At 32.6% G+C, this 23,833-nt stretch overlaps 1 protein-coding gene across 3 annotated transcripts in view; it reads left to right on the top strand.

Annotated features, from left to right (window-relative positions):
- The window catches only part of LOC127734023 (semaphorin-2A-like), a 52,192-nt gene that overhangs the window by 21,371 nt on the left and 6,988 nt on the right, over positions 1-23,833 (top strand). Inside the window, exons 13-21 of one of the 3 annotated variants that reach the window (XM_052243571.1) lie at positions 1,253-1,362; positions 7,671-7,864; positions 9,192-9,253; positions 10,515-10,817; positions 11,282-11,389; positions 13,612-13,656; positions 16,994-17,049; positions 19,193-19,319; positions 20,223-20,607. In XM_052243571.1, the coding sequence (XP_052099531.1) occupies positions 1,253-1,362; positions 7,671-7,864; positions 9,192-9,253; positions 10,515-10,817; positions 11,282-11,389; positions 13,612-13,656; positions 16,994-17,049; positions 19,193-19,319; positions 20,223-20,431 (1,214 nt within the window). In that variant the 3' untranslated portion in view covers positions 20,432-20,607. Of the gene's footprint in view, positions 1-1,252; positions 1,363-7,670; positions 7,865-9,191; positions 9,254-10,514; positions 10,818-11,281; positions 11,390-13,611; positions 13,657-16,993; positions 17,050-19,192; positions 19,320-20,222; positions 20,609-23,833 lie in introns of those variants that run through there. The other 2 variants (XM_052243573.1, XM_052243572.1) reach the window with 2 other exon arrangements.

Raw genomic sequence — 23,833 nt, forward strand, 5'->3', positions numbered from 1 at the left:
TCTATACATGTATGCTGTCTTTCGGATAAAAAGTATTTTATTTAGCTAGAGACATTCTTCGATGCAAAATTCTACAGAAACTTGGCAATTTTGTATCAAAACACCTTCACCAGCAACATGTAGCGTTGAATTAAATTTTTATTCTATAGAAATATGTAAACTTGTTAATTTTTTTTTTTAGATATATGATATAAACTCCTTAATATTCAAATACCAGTAACCCCAAGTGTGACTTGAATATAGAAATATGGTCACTTTGGTCTTCTTCCGACCGGCAGTAAAACCCCGTTTGGTTGTGTGGGATGTATAAATACTCAGCCACGGTGGGTCGAAATGGGGACTTTAACTCCGATGCCTCGTGTAGAGAGAGTGTCACGGTCTCCTCGTTGTACCCTTGCAACAAATCTTTGAGCGGTCCGTAGATGGCCTGTTGCAAGCCAAAATTTCTGTCCCTGTCCAATTTACCCTCATTTTTCTGTTGTATCCCATCTTCCCGGTTGACCCCTATTACAGGATTTACCTATTGTTTTTATTGTCAGTTTGTTCTTGTCCTGAACATGCATGAAATATTTGCCACTAGACGTTAAGTAACCAAAAATAAATCAATCAATCAACCAGTAGGATTTGACAACTTTTAGATTTTGACCTTCTGAAAAAAATTCATAGGATTATTGGCCCTTCTTCTATAGAATAATGTCATTTTAGTTTCGGCAAAACTCTATTTTATCATCGATGTTGTCATAAACATACATGCAGCATTTAGACTAGAAAGGAACGAAAATGTGCATATCTAGATTTTATGCATGATCCTGAAGTATTTGTCTTAATGTATCCAAAATCACCCGTACTGTAGTTACATACATATATAAGCTAAGACCAAATTATTGTTTGTATATTTTTTTTATTTTCCAATGCATGCATTATTTTGCATGCAAAATCCATTTAGTTTTGAATAAATTTAACCGTGATATATACACACAATCATAGTAGCTTAATTGTTAATCAATGACGAAAAAGTTCATTTAATATTTTGATATGGACAAATCTCTTTTTAGGCTCAAGCCTTAAAATGACAAAAAAAGGTAATTTATCATCTTAACGTAGACAAATCTCTTTTTATGCTCAAGCTTAAAAAAGGACCATTGGCATAATTCCATTCACATTCAAGACAAGTACACGTTGATAATATAAACTAATTACTAGAATATGAATAGAACTTTAGCATTATCAGCATATACATATACCTTTATAGATACTGGAAAGATATATAAAGTATTTTATAAGGATGACAAGAAGACATATGTCTCAGGTATATACTCGGCTTCTCTGGATCAAGATGTTATTTGGTCCATGAAACAGCATGTAAGTATGATAGTACGGTGACAAGTAAGGTAAATTTGAAAATTTATTGGACCGAAATACCTCATGTCTTATTTTGGTCTTATTGTGAAGATAAATATAATACCCTTTGATTAAGGCATGTCGTACAATGCCAAAGTGGTGCAGATTATTGAAAACTGTGGTCAAAGGTCAAAAAGGTGGATTTTAAAAGTCACAATTTATGGACTTTTTGGCCAATTTCTCGGTAGTCTTTCATGATAACTGAGAATTTTTTTCTGTGGAAGCATGCTCTGGAAATGCCCAATAAATTCAGCTAGTCATATTTATGCCTGATTGCCATAGATTAGTGATTTATCCCCTCGCCTCCAACATGTAAGAAAATGAAAAAATATCTTTATCTACAGAAATTATCGACAAAAAATATTCATATTTAATATTTAGCTATGCAATAATATATGAAAACATGTAAAGATATTTTTGGGGAAGTTTTGTTAAAATACCATAAAGAACAGAGGAGAAATGAGTACTGCAAAGTTAACACCCGGTACATGATTTAATGAAAAAATAATGAAATTCATTATTGATTATTTAAACCCAAAAGAATGTTGAAACTATAAAAAATAGTCCTCATGCATAAATGTCAGCATGAACACTATAGTATATGAAGTTTTTTTTTATGTTAATAGGTCAATCAGTACAAGAGCAAAAGCATATTGAGAACTTGTGTGACGGTCCCCCTTTTTTATAAAACAAGACAAACAATGGCATATATAGCAAACTTGACTAAAACCGATTTGAAAACCCGATATATATGTGAAATACAAACAAACACGATTCACAGAGAAACTACGCTACAAAAGAAACTGTCTAGGTATATAATGCACTAACACTAAACATCAATATGCACGTCCATTTGAAAAGGTAACGGAATACTAAGAAAAAAATATGTGATTGTCAAGGTATGTAATACTTCCGATACAAATATTCGATACAAAATCGATACAAAAATATCTCCAGTTGGTTTAAAAGCGCACCAACCGCGTGAGAAAGAGAGAGCTCCCCAACCACATCAAGTCGGAGGACACTAACAGCAGAACACTTGGAAATATTGGGCATTGAGAATAATAGTTCAATTATCGTAGCAAATGCTGGTTCACGACAAATTCTGTATGTAGCATACGCAAGATTTGCTACAAATAGTTTTGCTTTCACATGTCAAACAAGGTCCTGTAAAAAATCATAGGACATTGGGTTCAACATACTAGCTTACTGAAACTATAAAGTTATTCCCAATATCCATTCCCCAAAGTGACTTAGCTGGTGGTTTGGCGATATAAGCATTCATCCAATCGTACACTTAGAGTGAAGCTCGAAGAATGTGCTGTCTGAATGATGTATCTGAAGGAGGTAGTCTCACTAAGTAAGCACACTAAGAAAGCGCAGACTTCACTCTTGAGTTTATTCAGATCACCATGCACTGATCGAGCATTGCTTCTGAGGTCATATTGATCCGGGATGAATTGACTTTTCACTGCAACAGATGTGTCAACTTTAGAACCAGCTAGTTTGACAAATTTTTTATACATGCCTGGGTTTCTGATTTGCAGTGTAAGAAGATATATATGAAAGTTTGTGTCTAGGTGTTTGAAAGTTAAGTACAGATTTAAGAAGACGTGTCGCATTCTATAAGAGCGTGAGCAGCTGGTGGTGTGCCAGACATCAGTGGTCCAATAACTGAAAACAAGTTGCATATGTCGTGAACAGGTGAAAACCGTCTTGCGTATTTGGTTGAAACAACGCTTCCAGTCTGAAGCCACAATTCATCCATGTTTGACATCTGAAGAAAAGCCCTTATTAGAAATAAAATATAAGTGTCTTGATTTTAATATAATGCAACCCCTGGAATAACTTTTTACCATCTGTTCATTGGCAAACAGAGGCGGCAGAATGATTCTTATATCTGCCTCTTCAGTCAATTACAGAGCCGACCAGAAACGGCTTCACAGTCTATAGATTTTGAAAAGATCCCGCTAGCAGTATTTCGTCATGTTCTTGCAAATCAAAATCATTGTAGTGCAAGAATGCATAGTCACCTGCAAATCTTATCAACCCGTGTTCAGGTTCAGGTGCACAAAGAAATTTCTTACAATCTCTAGTTGATCTGCATTCAATGACTTGAAGAACATTAGATCTACCACCATTTGAAATTTGAAATAGACCTCCTTATGCGTTCTGCTGATTTTGTAGAATGTTCCACATTATATCTACCAAACACGTCCATGACACACCCGAAGTTTTCAAGATAAGCTATTATGGTTTTAAAGGCCACCTTGGCCAAATCTCAATAACTGTTGTACCTCTTTACAAAAAGATTTTGTACAATACCCATACCATCTCTGATCAGGGATGTACTGGTTTTTAGTATAGGGATATCACACACTCGGCTAAAGGTATACATTTCCGTACAGTATCACAGGAGAGTGCATTTTAATCATTATCCATATGAAAATAATTGTCATCTACTAACCAGGCAAAATATTTATCAGAGAGGTTGGAATAAATACATTGTTAAGCTGTGGAATAGTATATATAGACTGATTTGAAGCATCAGAAGCAAGTTATTTTTAATTCATCAAGTAGTTTACAATGATTGCTGAATGATGCAGCGGCTTGTCCTTAAAGTTATACTATGAAGAGTAAACTCACCACTGGATGGCCTTCCTGATAATTTGCGTCATTTAAAACAATATCGGCACGCTCAAATGACTCGACATGCCTTTATTGCTTAGCTTGTTGTATGACTTTTGTCTCCAGAATATACATTTGGACCAGTTTAATGGTAATGCCATGGAGCGTGTTTTAACGAAAGATTCATCATCACACGCATTGTTTTTTCCCTAATTAAAATGCATCAAAATGTATTATTCTTGTACATAAAAAGGCTTAATATCTATACTCGTACATACAAAAATTAAGATAATGCAGTGAAAAACAGGGGGAAAAAGGAAAAGGGAGCGTTACATGAGTTATTGAGTTGAAAATTGAATAGTAAAACTGCTATGTGATGAGTATTATAAAAAGGCTTGTAAAAGTTGATTTGTATGTTCTATCAAACTTTTATATATTAAAACTTCTTGAGTATTGGTTGTTCAACTACTTTTTGTGAAAATTTACTACTGGTGATATATATAAGAAATGTAATATACCTTTATAGCTTGCTGTTCGGTGTGAGCCAATGCTCCTTGTTGAAGGCCGTACCTTGACCTATAATGGTTTACTTTTATAAATTGTTACTTGGATGGAGAGTTGTCTCATTGGCACTCATACCACATCTTCCTATATCTATTTGACAGACGGTAAGATTGAAAAAAATGTTACATACATTTGAAAATCGTCCAATTCACTCAATTTATATGTTCATATGATATGAAAGTTTGATGTCAAATAAAAGTTGATACATCACTCTTTTATCTGATAACTACTTTTTGATGATATCTTCATTCAGGAATTTATTATAAGCGTTCCCGTGTTTGAAAATGAAAAAGAAAAAATCGAAAAGTCACACTTTATCGCAATTTTACAAAAAACGGCACCGTGGGAAAACTCTACGACAGGGCTAAAATGAAAGTATAATGTTTATTCTATCTTCATGTTGATTTTCGGCCGTGAGGTATTTCGGTCCATTAAACTCTTTAAATAAGCGACTTTTTCCTGATTTGTCACTCCACTTTGATTAGTAGAATAATATATTTTAAATACTTCTGATACTTAATGACTGTGTTTCTTACATGTAATTCTAACTTTACTACAAATATGATCAATAGCCAAAAACACTAGAGAATAACCATATCTATTATCTCATACCTGTATGTAAAATGTTCTCTGGTGAAAAACTGTTTCTTGGGGTTATTGATGTTTTAACTCAGTGGATTAACGCATAAAATTAATTCAAACTCTTATTGAAAGTTTGTCAGTCAGCGGCCCAGTGTTTACATCAACTGATTATAGAAAACATAATTCTCACACCAAAAAGTCGTTATATTTGTCTTCCCATTTTAACTTCATTGGAACCCAAGGATTCCACCAATGCGTATAGCGCAAGAATATATATAAGTCATAGCCAGAAATTAGTAGTACTTTTGCTAATTAATATTCATAATATGTAAATAAGAATTGTACCACGTGATAATAGTTTGAACTGGACTGGCTTGATATCATTAAAATCTTTAAAACACGGATATTATAAGTTGCCCGTCACAGAGACCTTGTTTATAATCACTCTGATATTTCCGTAAAGTTGTCAGGCGGTCAAAATCAAAACAATGAACGCGAATTTAGTGAATTTTTCGTGTTTTCGTGAGTTTATTCTTCTTGAAATAGGGGCATCTTAACTTTACGTGGGAACCTAGAGTTCAACGACTACACATACAAGGTTTGGACTTGCTTCGTCTTAGGACATTCAAGTTTCAAGTTTCACCATCGCAACCTGTTTTTGTAATGACCTTGTTAGCCAATTTTCAACACGAAGTTTGCAAATTAGACGTTTCAGCCATTTTAGCCTGTATTTTATACTGCAATGTTAAAAGCCTCTCGCTTCGATTTTTAAAATAGCTCAGGAACCTTGATTTTTGCAACGACAGTCATTATGTTTCGTTTAAATGGTGTATGTTGTTGTGTATATTTATTTTCTGTCCCCGCAACCTGTCTATCACTTAAATTAAAGTTAAAACAGACATTTTTTTTCAAAATTCCCTATCATTTCACTATAATTTCCGTGACCCGTATCCGATTTCTTTAGTATAATATTCAAATAAGCAAAGTGGCGTTGATTTCTGGATATGTGAAATGTACCTAAGGTTTAGGTAGGTTACAAAATTAGTTTTGGCAAAATGGTATGTCGAAGTGTATATCTCTCGAAAAAAAATTGTAATAATATTAACGGTACCAAAATATTTGAAAATCCAAAAATTATTGAAAACATGAAGAGCTTATAAATCTAAAGGACAAAAATAAGTAACAGACCAATCACAAGTTTGTGAAGATATTCAAATCATATAAAAATTACTGCTTTTAAATTTTTAGTTGCATAATATAATGCCAGTGTGAATAGCTTTAACAGCCTTGTACATGTACAATGTAATGCCCGATGTACATGTACACAAAATTAATGTTGCTACAGCGTTATCCCGATAATTTTCACCACAAGGAAAATAAACATTCACCCGATAATACTTTTTACTTTAAGACTACAGTAAAATGTACGATTATTCCAAATTTAGATGCATCTTTAAAACAATTCACTTTCAAATTGACGTTAATAAATAACAAAGTTATACAGAAAACGCTTCCTAATAAATCCTTTAAATATGCGAAATGTAAGTAAAAACATTACAGTCATTAATTGATGAAATGTGAGGGACAAAGATCCATTTTAAGAACTGTACCTCTTCGATGCTTAAATTGATTTTATAGTTTCCTTTTAGAAAGAGTGTTAGAGCTAGCAGGAAAAGACGACGATAATCGTACATATGTAGCTCAAATTCCGTATTCATTTCCTTTTTCATTACATCACCGAAGGCGAATAGTCACACAGATTTGTACTTGTCATGGGCAACTTAACTACATGTAGTAATGTCATATGTGTAACAGGAACCGAGTATCCTTCAACAGCACACGTGTTTGTCATCGTTTTTTTGTTAGATTAGGGTTAATTTTGAAAGCTTAGCTGGAAATCACTATCAAAGATTAGAATTATTTCCTTCCCTTGTTCTAAGAGACATTAACTTTAGGTTTCACATTTTAGATTGACCCAGTCTAGATACTACTTTTAAAATTTGAGAAGGAAATGTATGTACTTTTACAAACTGCTTGATGTCAATGTTATAGATATTTTTTAAATGACTTAATTTAAGTTGGAGTTACTTCCTATGATTGACATGTTGGAGGACAAACTTGAAGATTTTTTCTTATTTGCGTTACAATAAAATTTGACAAAATGTCTTAATTAAATCATTGTCATTATATAAGACTTAAACAAATGTAATTTGTTCAGAAACCCCTTTTCTTAAGGTCTAGCGGTCAGTATTACAAGTTGAAGTCGATGAATGTATGAAGGAATGTGTGCATGTTGCCCTCCAACACGGCGGCAATGGAAAAGAGGAAAAAAACTCTAGCTCAAATTAGGTCAATGGAAAACTATCTATAATATATACTGTACTGTCTGCTTTAAACTAGTCAATTAATTGTATATTGTATCGTTAAGGAATGAACATGCAATAAACCGTTTCATTAAAAAGGATGAACTTGCAATACATCGTTTTATTTAAAAGGAAGGTTCAGTGTACATAGGGACGGATACTAAAGTACAACAGATTAATGTGATCAATTGTGAGCAGTACCGACGAATAGATTCCTGTGTAAAGGATCCTCATTGTGCTTGGATCAACAAAACAAATTTATTACCAGAAACTGAATTCAATATCAAGTGTCGTGCACTTACTTATATTCAAGAACACCAACTGACGTAAGTTTTTTTCTGTTGTTTGTAAATTACGCATTTTGAAAGATTTCCAGTTTTCTTGTCGTTTAGATTGTAATTTATCATTTATGAACACATATGTTGATAACAAATTGTTTAACCTTTTGGTCCTACACCCTGTCGATACTTATATTTTGACATTGCAAAATATCATGATTTTCCTAGACTGTATAGGACGCCTTTACATGTTCAAACATGGTCATTTTTTGTATTCTTGTCTTTCATTTTTGCTTATGTGCTTTGTCTAGAGAGTGTCTACATGCCATTTTGTTTTTGTTTGTTGACAAAGTTGTTTGTTTTATAGTGATTAAGATTATAACACAATGAGGACTGCTGTACCCCAATTTTTGACATTTTTACCTATTATGTCTGTTTGTTTTGCTCACACATTGTTGTCAATATAATGGAATATTATGCGACTGTCATTCAAGTGAGAGGTGTAGCTAGCTATAAAACCATGTTTTATCCAGCATTTTTACATAAGAAAAGTCTGTACCAAGTCAGGAATATGGCATTTTTTTTTCCTTTTTTTGATATGTTTGGGCTTTTGATTTTGCCATTTGTTAAGGGACTTTCCGTTTTCAATTTGCCTTTGAGTTCCGTAATTTTGTTATTTCACTTTTTACACCAAGTCCGTTGACGGTGTAATTATTGATATTAAAGTATGGACAACATGTCTAAATTATTAGTTGAAATTTGGAGTGGAACTAGTTTTCAGTGACTACTAATACTCGGATATCGGTTCTTTGTGACTTTGGGGTTTTTTTTGTGCTTGTCTTATTTAGTTCATGTAGAAAAAAATCATTTATATCATGAGTTAATGTAACATAAAGTTACTCATGAAATCAGGAAGATGAAAAGGAAACATATACCAAGATATGAGAGATTTTGTGTGAATTTTAGAAATTATGTTGGGGTGTCAGTCATTGTATTTTTGTATGCGAAAGTAAACAATAGAACATAAGACAATTCAAGGGAGAAGCTTATCCCTGTTTACTATATCCAATATCCTAATGTGAAAAAGGTGCATGGTATGCTTTTAGACTTATACGAACATTTGATGCCCAAAAGGTAGAAAATGTGATACTGAAGGTTATTTTATTGTGATATTTAAATCTAGATGTCTGAAAATATTATAGCATTTACTGCTAATATTAACTATTGTGTACAATTGTATATAAAATAAGCATGCTCTTCTTCAACAGTGTTTTTCAAAAAATATAAAAAAAAAAAAATGCATTAAAACGAGTTATTCATTATTTGCAGTAAAATAATTCGACATATTGACATCTCTCTTTTTTTTTCTTCAAAGAAATAAGGAAGGAGTTTACACCCACATTAATTACAATCTGTCCATGGAAAATCTATATACTGGTATGTATTATAATCAATTATGAATGCCAAACGTAAAATACGAGGTATACATGAACGAACAATGAAGGAAATATTTTGCATTATAAAGGACATTACATTTCTTTTCAATCTGTTAAATTTAAGAGTTGTGGTTATTTAATCACGCCTTAGTATTTCGTTATTAGTTTAATTGTGTATCTGCAAGAGTTCATGATGTTTGTTTTATAATTCATCTCTTTGTATATTCTGTTAACTTCAACAGTTCAAGAGTATTCGCTATGCTAAACTGATATTCTTTCACACACCTTGAAGGTTGCATTATGATTGAGCGCCGTTTTTCTATACAGTATGTATATGTATTTTTACATATTGGGCTTCAGTTGTGATTCATGTTTTATATGATTATCAATTAAGGCTTTAAAATAAGTACAATTGTTATTTATGATATATATGTTTGACTTTATTTTGAAGTTTGTGTTGATCAAACTTTCAATCACTGACAAGCAGGAGAACTGATGTTATAACACCTGGTTAAATCCAGGACACTCATGTGGATAGTTTCGTCATTTAATCAAGTATAAAACCAAGTTTGAGCTATCACCCTCCTGTGGATAGTTTCTCTACCAAAACAGCATAATAAAATCTGGGTTAATCCACTACCTTCCTTTTACAGGTTTCTCCTCAAGACCTGCAGTATAAACCTGTTTTCCATATGTTCTACCGGTTTTTAATGCATTGTATATTTATCCTTATACCTCGATTTTGCACTTAAAATTAAACATTTCTCTCAATTTAAGTACATTTGTTATCACCTGTTGATGATGTATCCCTTAAAAAATGTCAACCCTTCAAAAGTCCACATTTTGTATTAAGTGAACTTAAGATTCAATCAATAGTCCAAATACCTCCTAGAAAGAAAATACTAATTCATTTGTAATAATCCAAGATGATTATGATGGATGGCTGGCTGCTTAGCGTCTTGTACTAGACCGATACGCTGAGACGGATTTTAAGGGCTCGTTCACAAGGTAACAGTCCGCAGGAAGACGTGTTACCATACCATGACACATTATCCCTAATGCTGCGTGCTTAGCGGAGAGGCAGCAAATACCAATTTTAAAGTCTTAGATTTGACCAGGCGGGGGTTCGAACCAATGATCCGCCGAACTTGAGCGATAATGCTACCACGAGACCACTAAGGTTGTCTAATGATCTAAGAGGTTATTTATTTAATAACAGTATAGTTTAAACATCACTGTTAGTTGTCATTTTATTTTGATAGGTCATCCGGACAAACCGAAACATTTGAAAGTCACAAAGACAACAGTGGACACAATATACCTCCAATGGTTACCAGGAAATAATGGAGGATACACCCAAACGTTTGTCTTCGATTATCAGATTGAAAGTTCAAGTTCTTGGACTACACAAGAGTACAACCAGGGAGTCATTGATGAAAGTTTTCAAACTTATCAAATAACTGGACTTGTAAATGGCAAAGTATATGTAATAAAGATGTGTGCGAAGAATATAATTGGTAGCAGTCAACATACTGATGTAATTTCTGTATCGACAGCAAGCAGAGGTATTGGTTTTGTCTTCCTTTGTGTTGACTTACATCAGGAGTTTGACAGTCATTACCAGATGAGAATGATATTTGACAATAATTTATTAAAGAACGAGCAGGCTAAATCTTAGCAAGATAAACAAAAGGGGGACGTTCTAAAGATGCAAATATTATGATAAAGATATCATGCGTACTTACATTGCAACTCCTATATTCAAACAAGAAAGTCATACAAAGTGACCATACCGATGTCACACAGTGATTTGTTTTAAAAAGAAGATGACCAAATCCTATTGTTATAAATCAAATCCGAAAAAGAAGAACATAAACATTTTTTTTATTTCCTATTATTTATATTTGCTTCAGATTATAGGTAACCGAAATTTCACACAATATAGATGTAACAGACCACAATCAATATTTATAACTCTTTGATGCATGCTTTGTTTAAGCAATATATTACATATTTTTTTTCGTTTCAGGTGTAGACCGCTATAAAATTCTTTTCGTAGTTGCGATCAGTATTCTCGTACTCATTGCACTAGTTTTCCTAGCCATATTGTGCAAATGGTGCTTTGAACGACACAAAAGTAAGTTAAAACGTTTTAAATTTTAAAAAGTAGGAATAAGTAAATACCTCTAACGATTGAAATTGATTGAATGTTGGGGTTATAAATGTTTTGCTGTAAAAAACATTGGATATCACTGATAATAATATTTGTTATACTTTATGCAAATTTCTTATATTATCCATTCATTTCATTGGACACGCGGCATTTGTTAATTTTCACTAACATTCTTATTGCTATATCATTTCTGTCGTTTTGTTGTTTTTATTAGTACACTATCTTAACTTATGACTTATCTTTTTACAATTGTCCTTCTAATAACATAGTGCATACTTGAATCATAAGGCATTCAGTATAATAAAAAAACATACTGACCTTGGATGAAGGTGTTAGGGTGATTAACACACTCGGTGAAAAAATTCCGTCTTGGGTGATCATTTTTTCCCTCGTGCGTTAATGTACTCCCTTCATCCAAGAGCAGTATGTTTATATTATCGCTATTTTGCGTATTTTTGTTTTGATTTTTTTTGTGATAATTTTTCATATCACGCTACTCGCTTGAGATAAAAAAATATTGTCAGAAACTAAGGGCGCACGTGCCGTTGTCAATGTAAACATCAACGACGTCATAAGCAAAATAGCGATAAACAGATTGTCAATGTCTTTTAAACTGGAGGATGTTTTTCGGCCATATGTCATCTCTTTCGATGAGATTGTAGATGAGAAACACCCTCTCGTTTGCAAAACCATCGATAATCTATAAATATGATTTCTTGTCAACCAATGTACTTTTCACCTTCATGTTATTTGTAAAAGTGTTCAACATTTTAGAGATAACTGTATTGTATTTGAAGCTTTGAGGACGTCCATCGCTAGTTTTACTGTCGCAAATTTAGTTTACCTGGCGACGTATAGCGGAGACAGGTGAACGGATATTTGCGACAGTAAAACTACCGATGGACGTCTGCAATGCTTCAAATACAATACAGTTATCTCGGTTCTAATGCAAAATAAACAAGTCATTCAATTTTAGTCATTATTTCCATGTAAAATTCTCACTAAACGAAAATTCCGCGAAATGATGTTATCTTCGTTGGCGCCTAAACTAGGTGACGTCATAGGTATGCTTCCGGGATCAAATGTAAACACCCTGGCTTCTTGTCCGCTTCAGAATGTAATAAAATTTGATAAAAAGAAGATTTTTAGGTGCAAAATGTAAGTTTTTTGCTTACTATTGGAGAAATTACATGTCAATACATTCCGGTATTCAAAATGTCGGCTTCCTTAGTTTCAGACAGGGAGATAGAGAATTTTACGCTTATTGTCATCCAATCAGAACCATTGGTACAAAGTAATTGCATTAGAATGCCTCATTTACAGTCTACAAAAACGTCTAAATATACATCATACATTATATCCTGGGGAATAAATAAAGGCAACAGTAGTATACCGCTGTTCGAAACTCATAAATCGATAGAGATAAAAACAAATCCGGGTTACAAACTAAAACTGAGGGAAACGCATCAAATATAAGAGGAGAACAACGACACAACAAAAAACACAACATTAAACATCAAATAAAATCATCAATACAAAACGCGTTAAATCCTCAAATAACGTTACATTTCTTCACGCTTCAGAACTAAAAAATGAAGTAAATTCATGATGTTTTTACGGACACTATTTCGAAAACATATTTACGGACTAATCACTTTCCCTCATATTATGATATATAGATTGATTGATTGAATGAATGATTGGTGTTTAACGCCACGTTCAGCACTATTGTACTATTTCGTGGTGGTCAGTTTTCATTGTTAGAGGGAGCCAGAGTGCCCAGAGAGAACAACCAACCTTCGGTAGGAAAACTGACAATCCTAGTCAGTTAAGATTGGAGTCGTGCTCACCTGCCACGTGCGGGATTTGAACTCACAACTATAGGGTTGACATTCTTGTGGTACAGTAGTTGGATTACTTAGACCACTCGGCCACCGAGGCCCCTATTATATGATATAGTTATCGAACACAATAAACATATACCAACATGTTAGGTGAATTTTGATACATAATATCTAGGAACATATAATCGAAAAAAAAATAGACTTGTATCATGACTGTTGTAATATAAATACCCGTATTCAACATTTGAAAGATGACATCCCCTGTAGTCTATGAGCAGAGTGATTATGATATTGTATGATTAAGTTTGTAGTTGAAATTTATAAGCTAGTTTGACTTTGCAGGAAAGGCAGACGATAATAAAGTAGGTGCAAACATTCCAAGCAAAGGTATATATATATATATATGAACAAGTCTAAATTGAAAACAACGTTTAAACCTATGATATATATATATATATATATATATATATACATATATAGGTTCAAATAAAATCATCAATACAAAAATGATCTTGGGATTACATGTACATCAGTTAGACAGCAACCTTAAAACTAAATTAATCAAAACACTTCTAGAAGTAAAACAATGATTTTGAAAATAGACAATTGTTTATACATCATGTCAGGCTTTATATTTCCCGAACAAAGAAAATATCATAAAAGTAATCAAACAGAAACCATGAACATGAAAAATCCGCCGACAACATTACGTTCTCCTAGTTATGAAAACATTAAGCTATGACATAAAACAACCACTGAAAAACTTCCTGACTCGGGACAGGCAAATGAATATGTGGCGAGGTTCACCTAGTGTTATAGGTATACACCTTCTATCAGTGGATCATCAAAGAATAGATACATACCAATGGACACAGAGGGAAAGTATGAAGCTTTACAAAAATCGTGTAAAAGAAAACAAAAAACGACAAGCACATACAAAACATAATAAACATAATATACCATAAGAATACTCCCAGTAATGGAATAAAAGCTAACCCTATTGCCCTGCTGATATGACATTGTGTTGTACATATTACGGTTAAATCTTAACTATCCTACTGCCTGTCGATACATTTATTTTTTGGCATTGCACAAGTCATGTCTTCTTTGACTGTCCATGACGTTAAAATACTAAATCCCTGGGATGTGTTTTAGTTGACTTTATTAATTGTTTTTGGCTTTTAACTAGCTGTCAGTAACTGCAAGTACTCTCAAATCGTACTTGCTTGTTTATTTGACCTTTTGATACTAATTGTAATGCTTTTTTTGTTATTTAATGTTGACTTATTCAGGGTTATATCTGGTCTATATACCAGCTTTGATAAGTGTTTGGTATTACTATAAATTTTCACTTCTTCGTACTATGAACATCAAAATTGTTTTCAAAAAATATTTCCTTTCTCCATTTGATGGGTACACGTATACCAAACAACACAATTATTTCCATTTACTTGTGTTTAAAGTAATTGCAAATGGCTGATATTTTTGTTCAAGCATATTGTTTTTCTTAAATTGTTTAACATTTCACAGCGGTATAACATGTTACTTTAATTATTCTTCCCTTAATTTATTTATTTTGTATTTACATTGTATCATAGATCAAATTTATTTGTTCAGTTATGTTCACTGGTGTTAATATGTCTTTTGATTGAGTTAAGCCATTTCAATTGATATTTTATAGTGTGTCTTTCGATGTTGTGATGTTACACTGTTGTTTCAGATAAGGGCGAAGGTTTGGTACCATTAAAACGTTTAAACCCGCTGCAATTATTTGCACCTGTCCTAAGTCAGGAATCTGATGTTCAGTAGTTGTCGTTTGTTGGTGTGGTTCATAAGTGTTTCTCGTTTTTTATATAGATTAGACCGTTGGTTTCCCCGTTTGAATGGTTTTACACTAGTAATTTTTGGGGCCCTTTATAGCTTGCTGTTCGGTGTGAGCCAAGGCTCCGTGTTTAAGACCATACTTTGACCTATATTGGTTTACTTCTATAAATTTTTTGACTTGGATGGAGAGTTGTCTCATTGGCAATCATACCACATCTTCTTATATCTAATTACAGAAAGATATGATCGTGTAGCATGCTACACTTTACAAATCCGTACTTGCGTATCCCGAAAACACTAAAAGTGGTTGAACAACAATAGTAAAATTACATTCTTTTTCGTTAAATTTACTTAGCCAAAAGGACATGTTTGGAGTTTGTAAGCTGTATGCTGTATTAAAGATATACCGTAAAATGAAAAATCATGCAGGGTTAATGATTCATCCACAATAAATCTTGCTATTGTCTAGCAACAACATATTTCATAAAATTTCAGAAAGTAATCAAAAGTTAGCGTGCAAATGGCTATATTATATCAATTTGCACTAGTATTAGTGCAGATAGTAATTCACACTAGTGACGTCATCAGTAAAAAAAAATGTTTTAAAGTTTTCAAGCTTTGCTTATATGAGGCAAGTGTGACCTGTGAAGAGGTCCGCATAAACTATTTCAATACCGATTTTTGCAAAATCAAAACTATTTAAAAGTACAATGTTTTTGAATATTTTTACTATTACAAATGAAGAATATATACATGTTTACCAAATCGACCATTATTAATCTTCGTGTATCTTTGTATATAAGATAAAAAATCTGTCTAATTGGTGACATTTCCAAGGGAAATCATTGTGTTTGCTATAAAATATTTAGTTCAAAAAGCACTAGACTCAACTTATTACGATCACACACAGAATAAATTCAAAATACTTGTCTTCATATCATTGTTATTATTCGTTTTGGTAATCAGAAACACAAATTTGCAGGAAATTGTATGATTTACAACGTGGCCGCCGCCGTCACCAGAACAGAAACAGGGTAATGCGCAAGTGCAACGATTTTGAATTCTTTAGTATATGGATTTTTGTATTAATTGTCTTTTGTTATTGATTTTTTACTGTTATTGAGGACTTTGTCTACATTAAAACTTTAAAAAAATATATTGCATGAATATTAATAATAAATTTCGTAGAATATAAAGTCTACTTGCAATACCAAAATGTACTAGGGACAATATTTACCAATATTCATTCAATAACCCTGTAATATTTGTGAGTTAGTAAACATTTTCACCAACTTATGATATATTTAGCCCTGTGTAAACCGTTTTTAATTAGTAAAAATATATTGTTCTTACTAATTAATATTAGGGGAGAATAAAGAGTCCCGTTTATCATTACTTTTCGTGTGAAGATTTCCATATGATAATATCATATTGAGGTCCTAGAGGACATCGATGACTGTTACTGTTTGATTAAGTAAGATTTTATTAAGTTCGATAATTTTTATTTGTAAAATTTGAACACATTGTTTGTTTACTGAGGGGATATTGTATAGCTATCTGCATGAAAAACAATAGCAGAATCACAGCATGATTTTACATGTAATATATCTATCCTTTATATCAGATCGCCCTTTTTCACCCTATTTGCAATTGTCTAGAAAATGTGTTGCCGCTTGACAAATATTTCCTACAAAAAATCACATAAACGCATATAGACAGCATTTTCTTATCATTTTTTTAAATGCATACATACAGCACATATGTTTAATAAACGAAGTTCACAATTACAAAATATTATGTTTGAAAACCTTATGAAATTAATATTGATTTCATTTGTAACATTAGGCAATTTGTTCATTATCTACACTTCAATAAATATTTGAAACATTATACTTTTTAGCAAAGCCTTCAAATGGAGAGGCTGTTTTTCAAACTGAAGACGAAACGATAAATATGGTATGTTGTACAATATTACGATACGTTTGATTTGGCACACGATTGTTTTGGTGAATTACCTCAAGCGCAAGTGAGGTAATAAGTAACATAGAAATAAGAAGATGTGGTATGAGTGCCAATGATGCCTGAATGCGTTAAGTATTTTATGTTTTAATCGTAGCTTCTCACCGTTTGATAATTACAATTTTATTAAACTTTTCCACATGTAACAAAGGAGTATAAAGAGTTTGTCAATATGTTTTCTTAAATGTACACGGGTCTGTTTTTTTTAGCTTTTGATGCATGTATTTTGTTTCGATGTTAGTAATCATAGTGACATTACGTGGATTTCCGATAGTTCGTAATGGCATAAATTGCATGTTAGCAAACTTTACTCGGTGTTCTAATTTTTGTCAACTTAGGAATGTATGACAGGAGTAAAGGTTTTATTTTGAATGCATTGATGATAGTATTTGACATTAACAACAGGTGCAAGGTTTGTAGTGTTCAATGTTCTAATTTTTGTCAACTTAGGAATGTATGACAGGAGTAAAGGTTTTATTTTGAATGCATTGATGATAGTATTTGACATTAACAACAGGTGCAAGGTTTGTAGTGTTCAAGTATTCAAAAGATCAACCAATATATATTTATAAATTGTAAATAATCTGTAGTGACATAGTCACTGGAGAAATAATTCCAAATCAAGGTCAACATTTATTTTCGCGAAGAATGATATTGCACACAATTATTAGACTTCAGTCGTTAGTCTGCTATAACAAAAGAACCTACTATCAAAATATGTTCTATTTATCAAGTGTGTCCTCACAGGGGATCAAAATGTCTTGGCTATGAACCCGTTAATTCAGCGATTCCTGGACAACTAGATTCATACACACGCAGTTTCGCTGTATAACATGTATTAGTTAGTACGTAGGTACACTTTCCTTACATCCTGACATAGCTGCAATTGCCAATAATCTACATAAAGGTAGGCGAAAAAAGGTGACTAAATATAGGTGTTAATTTGGAATGACGATTGGTTCTGTAAGCATCGCTCATATAAAATGATTTTATAGATACATAAATGCCTTTTATAGCACATCAATAACAGTACCAATTTTCTGAACCACATATGACAATTTGACAATCTACATCACTTCAATAATGTTACGTTTAAATTGTTCTTGAAACATATCATTCAAAAAACTAAGCTTGTTCTACCCCTTTGTAAAATAAATAGATAACATAAGCCATATTTGTCACATCTGTTTACATGTTTTTGTTTAAAAACTCTTTTACTTTGGAAATAATTATGATGCAATGTATATTGATCCTCCCCGTTTATTTTTTGGCTCGTGTTTTTATTTTCTGTTGCTTCCTTCTCTATTGGCCATGGTGTTGTCTGGGTGTTTTCAGCTTATTGATTTTAATCCCCCTTGATATTGTGCTAATTTTTTTAAATCACAGATGCTTTGTTTTAAAATGGTATAATTTTTTTCTGATAATCGCAACGCAAGAACAACACTACAAATAATATGTTAACATATTTTCCTTCCCTCATAATTCTCATGCAAAGTGGTTTTTGCAAATCCTATTAAGATTTAGAGCTATGTAATTAAAACATATTGTAGTCGTTATGAGTAGAGGAAGATATGGTGTTTACATACATACATAAACCAACAATCAGACACCATCTTAAAACATATCTTACATGTAATTATCTTTTTATATTACCTTTGGACATGTATCTGTATTTTTAATATGTATGAGACATGACATTGACCCAATTCAAAGCGGTAGGTCATAATATACCTTCAAATATGTACTGTTTGATCTATTGCAACTCATGTACAATCGCTAAAGATTTACGTTTTCGGCAAAAAGGAAGTAGAGAATCGAAAAACAAACTAAACAATGTGTCACATACACTGTTGAAAATACACAGTAGTTTGGAATAATCGGATAAAGGCTTCTATCACATAGGAAAAACTCTTTACTCTGCTATCTGAGAACAGTGTTACCGAAATCTGATACATATCAACGGACGGACAGCCGTTAGCAATTTTACCCTTGCCATGCTATTTCAAAGGTAAGATAGATAAGTTTTCGAGGACGATTTAGAATAATTTACCAATATAATACCAGGTACATATAATTTCAGAAATCAAATAACTTAACTCAAATCAAAAACTACGAAAAAGAAGAAATAAATCGAGCTCGTCAACTTGAAGAAATTCTGTGTAGTGAATGCATTACGAAGTTTGATAAAATCAAAATGTGTATACAAGGTAAGTTTACTCAAACCCTAAATTCGCATTTCAATTGAGAAGTATGTGATCCACATGCAGGGAAAACAACGTTGGTTCTGACTTTTTTGTTAAACCGTTGTCATTGATTTAGGTTCTTAGTGAACCCTAATAGTTATTGTTCAGAGATAAATCAAGATATGATGTGGTATTTATTATATCAAGTTAAAGGGCAGGTTGCGAAAAGCTAAGAACTGAAAGTTAGTCAGCGACGAAACGTCATCTACAAAGCAGATTGTAACTTGGAGCATTGTTAAGCATGTTTTGATTCTTGAGAGGTCCAGGTCCAAGTATGAAGTCTACGAAAAGACGAAAGTTGTTTCCAATCGGAATGCTGGCTAGTCTTATGAAAAACACGTACACTAAACGTTACAATGATGTGTCTTATCATCGAGTATGCTTCAAATTACTTTTTGTTTAAATTATAATAGGGAAAAGTCAAAACAGTTCGGACAGCTATAACCGTTATGGCATTGTCATGACATTGTTATACCACCGAAAGAGCACTCAAATATGGTTATCTTTCCCATATGAAAAGAACAATGACGCAAATCATTATAATTTATTTGAAATAAACACCAGAACGTTATATTCATGAATTCAGCATGATATAAATAATTGAATTGAATATTCTCCGACTTAAAGTATTATATTCAATATTTTCCTATTTACTTTACGCCTAAAACCCCTCTGCCGTTTAAAGTATAATTTGATTATTTATGTTTCTGTCAAACAAGTGTATATAACAAAATGATTAAAATTATTAAAGTAAAAACATGCACTCATGCTATTATATAAATCTTGCTGAAAGCATTTTGTCGGTTTTTTTTTATCAATATTTATTTTTGCAATGTCAATCTTAACATTACTTTTTTTGTATATCAGATAATAAAAAACAGATGAAGAAAAAATCTAAAAAATCAAAGAAAATCAAAAATGGAGTCAACGGATCAAACATTAAGTCAATAAAACTGCTATACTGTAAATATAAAAAAAGAAGATGTGGTATGATTGCCAATGAGACAACTCTCCACAAGAGACCAAATGATACAGAAATTAACAACTATAGGTCACCGTACGGCCTTCAACAATGAGCAAAGTAAGTTCATTACTTTATTTCATATCTACTTTTCATTAGTAATCTTTCAGTTACAGCGTATTTTATTTTCATGGTTTTTAAATATGATGATGTAAAAAGATCAGTCTGTGTAAATGCATTTTTTCTATACTTATTTTACGAGAAAATATATATTGAGGTGTTAAATACAAGTCACAGCTTTTTTATGTTTTTAGTACTACATGTTGTGTGTAAGAAAAAATGAAAAAAAAGATATTATTTTGTACATGTGTATTAAACCAAGTAATAAGTACATGGACCAAATGAAAAAGAATGCCGCACTTTTGTAAAATTTGCATAATTAACATTATTTGTTTTTGAAATTCTTTCTTGGTAAAAAACATTCCATAGCCAAAGCAAATCTAGGCTGTCATGTAGCCATGTGTAAACTTCTTGTATTATTATGTGTATTTGGTGTTATTTTTCATAAGGTCACTCGGCTGTAGACACGGATTTTGTTACATTTTGATATCATTGAAAACCACCAGCCAAATGAAATCAATGTTGCAAAAAATTGCTTCACTTGATCTTTTCCGAATGTTATTACTTTAAAACGGACTCGTCAAAGCGTACCGTCGTGGCCATTTCAAATTTCTGTGTTGCTGAACTTAAGGAACTTTTTTAAACGGCTGAACAAATTTAAACACTGAACATATGTGTTAAATCTTTTGATTGAAACATGAAGTAAAATGTAAGAACCATGTCTCAATTTTACGATGATGCCAAACAAAAAGTTACAATCGTAGGTCACAGTTTATGCAAATGCATATTTCTGGTCTTTTCTTTTAAGAGCAGATGAAGACAAATATAAACAACTTATTCAGAAATGATCCTTAGAATGAACTAACCAAGTGTTGTTACTTCGGTTGGATGAACAATCTGTTATAATATTTTTGATAATACAACAGATTATGCCAACCACCAACACCCGACCCTTTCGATGTTATTAATTATTTTTTTTTATAAACAGCCATTTTGTGGGTTTTTTTTTTTGCCAATGTATTCATTTGATTCACAGATATTGGCCTGGGATCTTCTTATAGTTGTTTATATTTTTGGCACTATATGCAACTTTACTTTACATTTACACCGCTAATGTATTTGATATTGATTGATTGATTGATTGATTGTTGGTGTTTTAACGCCACTTTTAAGCGCCACATTTGGGCTATTTCGTGGCGGCCAGTTTTTATTGGTGGAGGAAGCCGGAGTGCACGGAGAAAACCACCGACCTTCGATAGGAAAACTGACAATCCTAGTCATTTAAGATTGGAGTCGAGTGCACCCGCACGAGCGGGGTGCGAACTCACAACCTCAGTGTTGACTGGCCAGTGATTACAGTAGTAGCCACCGAGGCCCCCCTAATTGATATTGAAATTTCTAAAATCCATATAATTCATACAATTGCTAATTGTATTCGCTTCCTTTACACTAATGTCTGCATTTTCTCCATCGCTATCTTGTTCTTTTTCTTTCTTTTTTTCGAATAATTTACAATACTATTTTAAACCCTTCTGAAAAAAAATGTTCTCCCATTTGATGCAACGGCAAAAGTAGTTATTCTCTGTTGGGAACAATTTAACATAAATTTATACACAGTATCATCTAGGATGGTTATATGTTTATGTTAAGTGAAAGTGCTTGCAATAATTGAAAAAGAGTGGTATACTTTACAAAGGACAAAACTATGAGCAAGAATACGAAGTTTTATCGAGCACCAATTTTATAGTTTTACTGTTGATATTCACACCACATGCACCAATTTTAGAATAATTTTATTGATGTGACAAATTTTTTAGTGTTGTATCCGAACTCTTGACATTTTAATTTAATACACGTCCTACTTGTCCATACAAATTTTACACCGAAAGTGAGAGTGAGACCTCCATTTTAGAAAAAAAATGGCGAACTTTTAGATTTTAGACTTTATATATTTTTATTCAAAGCGTCTTCTCTCAAAGTGAACGTAAAATTAATAAAAGGTATTCATACTGCACAGAACATTGAAAGACCTTAACTAAGTATATTTAGAAAATAAAACTTTACAAATAGGAAATCCGTCGAACGTGAGTCCAGTTATAATTTTAGTTCGACACCTTATAAATCCAATCTAATTAGATAATTACTAGATGTAGGAAGATGTGGTATGAGTGCCAATGAGACTACTCTCCATCCAAGTAACAATTTATAAAAGTAAACCATTATAGGTCAAGGTACGGCATTCAACACGGAGCATTGGCTCACATCGAACAGCAAGCTATAAAGGGCCCCAAAAAATACCAGTGTAAAACCATTCAAACGGGAAAACTAGACTTCTTGCCATTTTTCTCCTTCATTGTGTTATAGTTTATCACACAAACTCTAAATTATATCCAAAGATAATTGATCACTGTAAACACTACTAGTAACAAGATGGAGAATGAAAAAAGGAATATAAGGAAATGTTCATCTGCAAGCTCTTTAAACTTACATCATGCAACTCATTCACTGAGGTCCTCTAATCTAAACCGACAAAAGGCCTTATAGAAAAAAAAGGATAGTTGTAATACAGAACAAATATTGTCGGAAAGGAAAGCCACTAAACTTGGTTATTGAGTTTACTACCTCAGCATATGAACTTTTTAAAACATTACGTCAACAGAATTTGGTAAATAGTAATACATTTAGTCCCAAAACAACAGAGGGATTAGACTGCCAAAATGCAAAAATAGATACCTGTGTGAAAGTATACAATGAATTAAGATATGGCTCTATTGGCAGAACATTAAAATTTGTCATAAACCTATACCACACATCATCCAGAGTAGTAATCAATGGTTACCGTGTAGACTTATTTGTATCAGATATATATACAGACCTATGTTCAAAATTATCCATGCGTTATGAGGAATTATTTGTCACAAATAAGGGTATTTTTGACACCATCGATCATACATGTACTCCACAGCCAAAAGAACAACAAAACCACATTGACATTCTGAAAGAAAAAAAATAAGACAACAGCTTCGTCATACCTTAAATAATAATCAGATAAACAAACCATGTATAGTTGATAGTGTGCGAGAGTCGCTTTCGATGACTCCATCCGATAGGACAAACACCTGCACTACACCTGGTATGACATGGAATACATTTGCCCAGTATGCTCTGATAATTTACTCTACACTCCAAAGCAACCTACTGATAATTCCTTGAATGAACAAGGGCATATAGATGCTACACTGTCTGAAAGTCCTCAACCTGATGTGGTAAATAGAAACAGATCACTTCCAGATATGACAACACCCAATTCAACAACTATTGAAAGTTCAGATAATATAAACATGGGTCCTAGCCCAAACAAGCAAACATGTCCATTAAATAACTTTAGAAAAGATTC

This window comes from Mytilus californianus, unplaced genomic scaffold, assembly GCF_021869535.1.
Source record: "Mytilus californianus isolate M0D057914Y unplaced genomic scaffold, xbMytCali1.0.p SCAF_3, whole genome shotgun sequence".
Lineage (NCBI taxonomy): Eukaryota > Metazoa > Mollusca > Bivalvia > Mytilida > Mytilidae > Mytilus > Mytilus californianus.